We start from the raw sequence: 10,307 nt of genomic DNA on the forward strand, positions 1-10,307 counted from the left end.
ACACAATATTAACAACAGTAACTTATTTCTTTGCTATATTAAACTTGGAAGTTCACTAACAACACTCAACTGTTATCCTGACATTTGGGAGAACTGCGATTTCTCGAATGTATAATTAATTATTTGGGGCTTGGAAAAGAGTTAGATTTCGGCATTGGGTATACACACAGCAATTGAATAACATGGAATTTACTTGACCATATGCAATGGAAACGAGCAAGGTGCCGTTTGATCCGATAGACAGGATACAAATGCTACATCAGAAACAAGTTGAGGTATCGCTGTTACTAACCACTTGATGCGATGTTGCCTGTTTTTTTCCCAACTATATCCTCTGGACTACGGTACTTTAACTTTCCGAGGATTACAGCTGAGTAGCCTTTACTTGATGCGAAGCGTAACAAGCGTCACGGTGATTCTCTGAACGAATTCACAGCAGTAGCTAGCACAGTGTATTACAGTGTTAACGATACACTCTGTCGTGAAATCTGCTTGGCGATATAACGCCAATCCTATCTAAAACCCGCCCAATGGCTTTAGAGGCTAAACGCTAGCTGCGGAGGGGCATATAATGCCACTTGTTTGTACCTTGCTGTAGTGAAGTACATTTCGCTATCCGTTTTAACATACGCTTCGGGCACCATAAAACACACGCGCATGGTTGCACCTGCGAAGTATGTAAGTTATAAACAATCTGATCTTCGATAATTAATTGATTATCGCTAAATTCGTATCAAACAATAGATCTTTCTTATCATTAAATTGCTACTGTCGAAGCCATACATTAAAGACGAGGAAAAAAAAATTTCAACTTGCCCACTAATCTAGATATCGGTAATCTTCTGCAGCAGCGCTTCTGTCTCAAGCATCTCTGAGCAGATCCGATGAGTTCACCCCCTATTCTCCTGAACGCATTTCTGATCAACACCTTTCCTCTTCTTACGAGGCTCGATTTTCACATGGCAGCAGTAATGGTAGTATCACCACCAGCTGCCGCCAACATATTGCAATAGCCACCGGCTATAGCCGGTGATCACGCAATACGTGGACAATAGCCACCTCTTTGTGCTTTTTTGTCCCATCAACGAAACGTACTAGCTTGGTCTAGCCAACGGCTAGCAATAGGCCAAGTGTGTCTCCTACCGCAGCATCGCTCGCATTTGAGCCATGCTACCGTTATTCTCAAATGTAAATCACTCATATAGGTATAGACGTATAGTGTATACTTATATATCACGTCCATGCACTTACATGCGCCTTGAGTGGAAAGCAGGCGGCCAGAAAGTCGTCATCGATGAATCGTGTGCCTCACCGTCCGTTTGGGACTTCATAAATAATTTTCATATATATATATATATATATATGTACATGAACAGATAGTTAATCTTCATTCTATCGCTACCAAATCTTCTTGCTACACTTTTTATTCATTTTTTTTTTCAAATTTGTCGAGGGAAAAGCGAATATAGTTGCTCTCATAGAAACATAAGTTTGCCACATCTTACGCGTACAATTATGATGCTATTTGAGTAAACAATCAAATGTCAGTCTGAATGAAATGCTTTCAGTTAGCGGTAAGTATTACACAGAAATGCTCTACGGGACCCAATTCAGTTGACAGTCGTGCCTAAGTTATTTCTGCTATTTAAAAACGGCCATCAACATTTGCAGCCCTGTTACCCGTTGCAAACTCGTATCCTTACGGTTATTCTGTGGAGTGGAGAACAGATTCACCCACACGGCCGGGTATTTTTTATTATTACTATGTTTGTTTAACCTTGGTTCACGGAAAGGACTATAACGTCAAAACCAATAGGGAGGCCACAAGGTATTAGAGACTTCGACTTTAACGTTCAGTCAAGCATTCGTTTAGACAGCCGATTCGGGTTCGAACCTGGACCTAACAATTTGGTGCGTAAGTTACTTTGCTATATTTGTGTCACAAACTTCGAAAGCCCTATATTTAATAGTGTCATCATAACGGATACAAATGTGTTATGAAGAAGCTCTAGAAAGCTTAAATATAGTGTGTTAGAGATATCATATTCTTGGTAGCGTTATTATATGAACAAGCTCGTTTGTAAACCCCTCATTGTCCTCAATCAAAAAACAAACGACTTCAGATCAGCGCCTCTTGCGTACCTTTGATTATAGAGCCCCGAAATCTGTTCATTGGTTTACGTGGCGACCCAGCTTCCGATACTGTTTTCTGTGAAATAGCGCGTATGTTTTTGATGCACAGGTTGTATTTAACTGGTTTTGTATACGATTAAACTGGTAATAATACAACTAACTTTTCCATGAAACTCTATGAGAATGTGACACTCAGATCAAAGGAAATGGCCTCCATTTGCGAGTCGCATATTTGGCAATTTGAATATTTCATAAATTTGACAGATGCGAGCTCAAGCTTATTCTGGCCGATTTAGGGAATCCTAAATAAAAACGTCCGTCTTCCTGTTAGATAACGGTGATACAAAAGGCAGGTGCGAGTTGAAAAAATAACCCTTTACATATCTAGGTGTCTCGATTTGCTATTTCTTGCGGGCGGCGAGGCGTATTGTATTATAACGGGTCATCTTTTTTTCTATTAAACGACAGAAAAAAGCATGACACAATGATGATTGGCAGCAGACTCGTATCGAGCGCTCTAACTGTAAGTTCATAATCGAGTACATTTAGCTAGTCCTTTTTACTTTGGTTTTCTTAGAAGCGTTTATTGGATAATAATAATAATAACAGCTGACCCGAATTTAAACGAATATGTAGACATTTTCCCGTTTCGGTGTCTCTATTATTCGAGCGATAGCATGTCTTCTTCTACGCTACTAAATGATATACAGTAATAATCCATTTTAGTAGAACGATAGCTGTGGCAGAAATAGTGTTTAGGGGTTATAGGGTGACACTCATATGCAAACATAGGTGTAAAACGCATCCGTTCGTTAAAGCGAAATCATGGCCAAACTATGCATGCGACTGTAAACGGCCACAAGCCATTAAATGAGATATCAAGGCCTCGACACGTAGTACACAAGCGAGCATCGTGGTAACGAACCAACGAATAGCGCGGGAACATGCAATATATCTTTTCGATTTCACAGTTCTGTCCCGCTAAGCGGATGTCCAGCTAATGATAGCCAACCAACAAACGGTACATCTGATATGAAGGCAACTTATCGATAAGTATAAATGACCGAGCTCTTTTAACTTGCGAGCGCCAACGCAGTATAGTGAGAATTGTCGTCTATTTGCCGCCACCCATGTTTGGCGAACACTAGAGAACAACTTGCTTCTGGCGCACATAATTCAATACAGTTCGATGTAACGGCGTTACTGAAAGAAAAATCGGACTTGCACTCTTTAATTATCATAGTTTTGTCTATGGGGCATAAATTGGCAGTGGGCAACGGCTTCCCGTGTTAGCAGTTTACGTTTTGCGGTAGTCTCTAAAGGGGTCCTTGTACGTAACACTAAAGAGGATGATAGGGAATCAGGTGGGAAAGTTTTGCAACAGACTTCAGATTTGATTTCCTAGCTGTACAATACCAGAATGTTGGTAGCAGCTAATAGTTAAAGATAACCGTCGATCAGTTTCAACGAGGCCATACTTTCTACGAGAAATCGAAATCGTTGACAGAGGCAAAACGGAGCGCGCGGGCTAACGAGTCCTGAAGCAGAGCGTACAACGTCTTTTATTACGGCTCAATCGCAATCTTGATTCCGGAACGATTTGCCGAGCAGCCGCTAAGCTAGCTGCTTGTTGCTTTTTCGCCTGAGGATGACGACAAAAGTCCTAGGATTCATTTTCGAGACGCCTCTCTAAGTAATGTTTGTTTCCTATCGAGGAACGGCCTACTGGAACGCTAAGCAGAACAGCTATTAGGTAGGTACCTACCGGGAATGCGAGACGTGACAGCGCTGGCGTTACAATAAGTAAACTGAGGACAAAGTAAAACTGAATGATGTATAGTCGATACCCCCACACTAAACTCCTAAGTGAACTCAGCCAGTATTCCTATCATACTGTTCTGTAAAGGGTTTTATGGCAAACAGTTTATACTTGACTGAATGAAGCAGTTTACAAAGCGATCAAGCTGGTATTTTCAAGCCGAACGCTCAACGATGATTTCCACTGCAATAACCGCGGTACAAGCAAGATCCAGCTGATGGCGACAATGGTGCAGCGAGCGTATTATTACAAATAAACCCAGTGCTGGCGGGGGAAAAAAAAGTACACTTGATACTTATAATAACATCATCATTGTTATTGCCACAGTCAATATTATTACTACTGCGGTTAAGAACAAGTGATTCTGCCATCGTAGCAAAATGTTTGTCTAGGATTCAATTGAACCTTTATGCGAGTTTGTCGTGTATCTGTTGCGTCGTTTCGTGCGTATGGGTGTCTGTTTGAAATTTCCGCGGCACACGCCCGATGTTATCGCCAGCAGGTTTTGCAAAGATTACCCTTTCGCGAGCTGACTCACCAGAGCAGGCCGGCTGGAAGGCAAGTGGTAGCTGGGCCGAGAGCTGTCCGCCCGTGTATTTGTCGGCCGCCCTCATCTAAGGCGGATCGATATGAATTGTTTGCCCAGCAGACTCAGCTCAAACGGCCCTAACGCCCCAAAACAAATGGCCATTCGAATAACGGTAAATACGTTGCAATATTATAGTTTGGCGATGACAGCGACAACAACGTTTCGAATAAAAGACGGAATAGATTAGAATGGCAATTGACTTTAGCAACCAATGTCAGCAACATCAGTAGCAACAAACGTACCAGCTGGTCATGCTGTTGGACACTGGTTAAGCTAAGGACGATGCTACACCTACGTTTTTGATTGCGGACAACGCACTGGGTACGGCCGCGTACGGCTAGTTACTTTACCTAAAATGCATCGCAAATTATCGCCACAACAACTAGGCCAAACAGAATCGATCGCACACATTCTAGATCAAATCATCAAGATGTTCTACAGTGATTTTCTATGCCACGTGCCAACGTAAATGCAATCGGCTACATGCAACAAGGAAGTATCTTCTCTATTAGAAATTATTGCCCGTTATAGCCATAATGATGGCCAGGATGGTGATGATTTTTATCATTATCCTGAGTCAACATCCTTGATATGTCCGCTGCCGCGTCCGAACGAGCACGTAACCGCCGATAACGTTTTGGAAGCGTTGCCTTTTTTGTCTATCTACATCCGTGCCGACTAGTGCGTGATCCTTATACCACTACAGGAAATCACAATATATGCATAGATGTAATACTACAACTTGTTACGCTATATCAACACTGCACAGTTAGCAATGCTCCTTAAGGCCTTCATTAATCGTAACGATGGCACATATGCTCTGAAATTCTCCACACGAGAAGCAACAGTTAGTTCTAACGATTGCAAATTTATAAACCAATACGCTTTAGGTTAGCGTAATATATGGTTAACATATTACGAGTGTGTCCAAGGACGTCTCTGACCTTCGTTGCCTCTTAGGTTTTACGCCAAACCACCAAAACACTTTGGAACGAATGACCCCTTCCGGTATTAGGAAATAGCCAACGAACACGCGGCAAGATTTCCGAGTGCAATCTGACCAGCAACTCTTGTAGCTTAAATGTACGTTCAAATCTATATTTACGTGTTTTTTCTCTCTCGCTTAACACCGAATCGGCCATCAACGGCACATGTGCGTGCCAGTTCCTTCCCTTTAGCTGTTTGTGAGTGTGAGCGCCAGGTTACATTTGTCAGCTAGCATAATTCCATTTGCCTCTTATCGAATTTCGTCGGCGTCTTCAGATTTTATCGGCCACAGGCAGGCGCCCACGCAGGCACTCACTCCGCGTGCCCTTAAAAGGCTCTAGCGGGCAGGGTCAAGCCGAACAGACAGATGACGCCTAGCGGCACGATTTTGCTCTTGTGCGAATATTTGGCGGAAGCCATCGAAGTACTGAGTGAAGATCAAGAGAGCAGCTAATGAGCGCACGGATAAAGCTTGACGCCTACCGTTTCTACGGGGCGGTGCGCTGGGCTCCATTCGCTCAGCCGCAAAATGCGCTGCATGTTGACAAGAACTGAATCGCTAAAGAGGAAAAGAGATGAAGGTTGACCGGGTAAATGCTACTGGCTATCACGACAGCGAATCAAGTTCCGTTTCCATACGACTGACAGAGCTTTCTGCGCACAGACAATGCTTTCAGCTACCATCGAACAAAGTAAAAGGAAAACAGTACAAATCATTCACACTAGATTAATACAAAATCCGCGTGAGCGAGGCAACGTCGTGCGTTTCGCCAGGTTGCATTAGTCATTCAGGCTGAAGCGTCAACGTCAAAGACGACGGCGTACAGTCACGGAGTGGCCGTTGTTAATCGTGGTTGATTTTTAGAGTAGGTGATACGAAGCTGCGGACCTAATCTGAGCTTTGTACAGAGTTTGACCATCAGTGGCATTGTCGCAGTGCGGCTCTGCTCCACGCGCAACACAAGGAGAAGGGAGGAGATATGCAGGAGCTAAACGATCAGAACCACGCCTTGCCGATGGCATAGGCTATAGGGTTGAAGCAGGCCTCCGCTAAAGGCGTGTTGACGAAAAAAGGGCCCTTGCGCAAGAGCCTATATGCCAAGAATGCGATTCAATGCGGTAATCTGAGTTGGCGTGGAACCCACTTGATCCGTCCGATAGTTCCCTGCCTTTCCGACCTCGCACTATGCGGACGGTACGATCGAGACTGGTGAGCTGTTTACATATGCTAGCAAGCACGCCATATCAATGAAGCTTACGTGAGTGAAATCAACTCAACTGAAGCAGTGCCGAGTACTCGAAATGTGTCTCTACGGGTTTGACTCGTGCCTGACATAATTTGTGTTATTGGTACCACGAGATGCGACGGTACGCGAGCTTTTGCGAAAAGATGCGAGCACAAACTCAAGCCCAATGTGGGGCTTTCAGTAGTTTGGGGCGACAGTAGTTGTAACAGAATAGATAGTTACTTGAAGCTGGAGTTAAACGAGACCGATATGATTTACGTGGGTGTTGTTAAAAATTTACTTTTGAAAAATCCCCACCTCTCTTTGAGTGTAGTTGACATAAGCCAGAACTCATGTATTCCTGTATTTAAATAACACTTATAGCGTGATAATGATGAGTTCAGTTGTATGTAAGCATCTTGAGTGCCTGCACCAGAGAGCGGTACTTAAGCAATGCTAACCCGTACTAGTAGTCAAATTTAGCTTCCTGTTAAGTGTACAGTGCATTAACACGCATGGAATCCATAGCTTAAAATCAGCGATCAACGACTACCGTTGATCAATGTGCGCCCTAACGTTTTACAACCTATATAAACATCTACATAATGTGAATCAGTACATTCAGTGATACAGTGCAGTGTAATTCGATTGGTGAAAAATGTGTGAATATCCACCAGTTGTAGAGCCTTCGGCTGAGTGCATCGCTCTGTTGGGCCGGAAACTTCGTAAGTGCGCCTTGAAAATGAAATGGCGACAGGCCCGAGGCAGCTACGTGGTCACCGCTGCTAAGAACTCGCTAAACTCCAGCTTTTCAGGTCACAGGCTAACGTCCCTCAAGGTAAGAAGAGGAAGATGACAAAGACAATACACGTGAAAACAACAAACACGCTACGCAGTGACCAAATAGAAAGTGAAGGGAGGAGAAACTGGCAAGGACGAATGACTCCGGGGATTCAAAGAACCCTCGGAGATCTATTACACATAGGGGTCGAGCGATACAAGAGCGACAATAAAGCTATTAGAACTTTGTAGTAATTTGGACACCGGGCGCCACGAGTGAGCAGTGCTGACCGGTCTGCAAAAAGAAATGCGGGCTACGTTCTTTTGAAACAATGCAGGGTTTCAGCCCAAGTTAATTATCCTGTTACTGTTGCGAAACACAACATTAGCATAACCATGCTAGCTAAGAAAAACACAGAAAGGGCAAACATTTGGGTGGAGCTACTCCTATGGGGAATACATATGTATATAAGGGTCTGCCATCGTATGATTTCATGTAACACATACATACTAGAAGACAGACTGTGGTAGTTAATTCGGTTTGCCTCTAACAAGCATCCCATATGTGAGCCGATTACGAATGCCAAGTATAGCAGACAAGATTTAATATGATGTTGCACTTTTTTGAGCGTGGATTGATTTAATTGAAGCAATATCTTGAGTTATTAGCTGGCTTAGGGAATCTATTCGAAAGTGTGACTCTTGTCAGTTACTTTACTCTTTACACACAGACGTTTCAAAAGCTCCCAGTAGCGGACCGCCGTTTTCTATTCGGGTCTTAGTGAGCCAAGAACATATGGAGCGCATCGACGTTTGAACCTTTATGTGCGTTATGCAAGGGAGTCTCATAGTAGACTTTAGCTAACAAATGTACGTGTCAGCGTCCCACCTATTCCACTGTTATAAAGTCTATAATACGGAACTGTGTACGTGAAATGCAATATTTCTGTTATAGCTATTTCTTATTGATCAATGTCGGTGTAAAAAACGTACTCAATAGCAGATATTTAATATAGTTCTCTGTTTGTAGAAGTAATGTACACTTCGGCAAGTCAAATGCTCCCGCTTATCTTTCAATGCTCCTGTGACACGAAATATTAGTATCTGTGTTTTGGTACTAGTCCTGTTCTGAGCACCTTTTGAGTACTGTGATGTCCTTTGATTTGCAGCCAGACATAATACGTATAGCAGTAGCGACGGATTCAGAGCTTCGGAACGTTACTTCGGAAAAACAGTACTTCTACAACGCGTTGTTGCGAGAAACGCGGACACATGACTTTGGGATCATGAACAGATAGATCTTCGCAGTATTAGTATTTGATAGCTTCACGCAGCGTGTGCGTATTCCCAGTTGCTCTGCATATCTTCAAATCAAGTAGTGCATGTTACAGTATTGAAGATGGTATTACTCTTACTTCGAATTGAATACTTTCAAAGGTATTGAATATAATGTCTGAATCTGTTTGGTAACATTGTCGAACGAACTCAGTTTCGTGATGAGAAATGTCACCGGCTGGAAAGCGCTCGCAATATGCTATGCTCTTTCAATTTTTTTTTTCTATTTTATTCACGATAAAAAAGATTGCCCTGATTCGTTTGTTTACGCCACATTATGCCACCGCATCGATCAAGCGCATCGTATGCACGGGCGCGTTCTCACTTGGTTCATTTATTACAAACTCTTCCTGCTGCAATCACGTGTAACAAAAAATGTCTAGTTTGTCTGACACCTGACTCTACTTATTTTCTACTAGGTTAGAACTGCCAGAAAACCAGTTAATAACTTTATTGTTTGGTTGTATTGATTTTTGATCAGCTCACCCGTTTCCATTTGTGTGTGTGTGTGCCGAGTTGCGGAAAAAACAGTTTAATTGTAAACATACCGCCCGTTGTTTGGGTCTACGGGGTTTCCGCCATGTTGAAAGTGCGGCTGACACGATATTTTTCGTTTCAATAATTTCTCAAGTTATGCCTACCTATAACTAGCTTCCCAGTAAGTTGACATGTGTTTTGTTGCCGCTTTATCCTTAGACTGTCGTTCTGCAAGTAGGGGGTTGACTACTTGACCACACAGAATACGTCAGGTTGCCTTACCTCTCCATGGTAAGATAGGCGCCTCTTGTGTCCCCTCAAAAAAAAGGCTTTTTTTTTTCGATAGACACGCAAAAAGCTTTTGGTATCGTCGATGATTATTTTTGAATAGTTGCTCTGGTAGCCTAATAGCTGCCATGGTAGCGATCAGCGTCATCATATTCGCATATAATACGCACCATACTTGTACAATGTCCTGACATTGACTTATGCAACTGAGGTGTATGGAATCACTCAAACAGATCCGTGCATTAAATTCTAACTTTTGAAAAGTGTCTTATTTAGAGGTCGTCTCTTTTCGAGTATAATGGCCTACAACGCGAATCAACTGCGGCCTACTAAATCAGCGAAGATTTTTGCACTACCTTATTTTATGTTTTTCTCATCCTGAAATCATCTCCTTGAAGCCTACTCGTCGATTTTTAACAGAAATTAGCGTTTTAAAATGCTAGGGCATTTTTTTAGTGAACGTGAATTCGTAGGAGAGCACTGACTCTCCCTAAATATTATTTTCTAGTTGATCTTAAAATCTAAACTTTGGCAAAGGCAAGTTTGTTATTGATGTCGGTGGTACCAGTTGGACGGTTTTCTTTACATTTGAACAAGCTACATCCACATAAGAAATCCAAAAAAAAGTCCAGCAGACGCCTATTGAAATGGACAATTTGAGTAAAATCTTTAA

At 42.6% G+C, this 10,307-nt stretch overlaps 1 protein-coding gene across 13 annotated transcripts in view; it reads left to right on the forward strand.

Moving 5' to 3' along the window:
- Positions 1 to 10,307, forward strand: part of Epac (Exchange protein directly activated by cAMP) — a 207,958-nt gene that overhangs the window by 106,707 nt on the left and 90,944 nt on the right. For 3 of the 13 annotated variants that reach the window (XM_086991415.1, XM_086991417.1, XM_086991416.1), the window contains exon 2: positions 7,432 to 7,592. The exons of 9 other annotated variants lie outside the window; for them this stretch is intronic. In XM_086991415.1, coding sequence (XP_086847541.1) covers positions 7,497 to 7,592 — 96 coding nt within the window. In that variant the 5' untranslated portion in view covers positions 7,432 to 7,496. Of the gene's footprint in view, positions 1 to 37; positions 7,593 to 10,307 lie in introns of those variants that run through there. One more of the 13 variants, XM_086991411.1, reaches the window with a different exon arrangement.

The sequence above is a fragment of the Varroa destructor genome, unplaced genomic scaffold (assembly GCF_002443255.2).
Source record: "Varroa destructor unplaced genomic scaffold, Vdes_3.0 BEIS01000005.1, whole genome shotgun sequence".
Taxonomy (NCBI): domain Eukaryota; kingdom Metazoa; phylum Arthropoda; class Arachnida; order Mesostigmata; family Varroidae; genus Varroa; species Varroa destructor.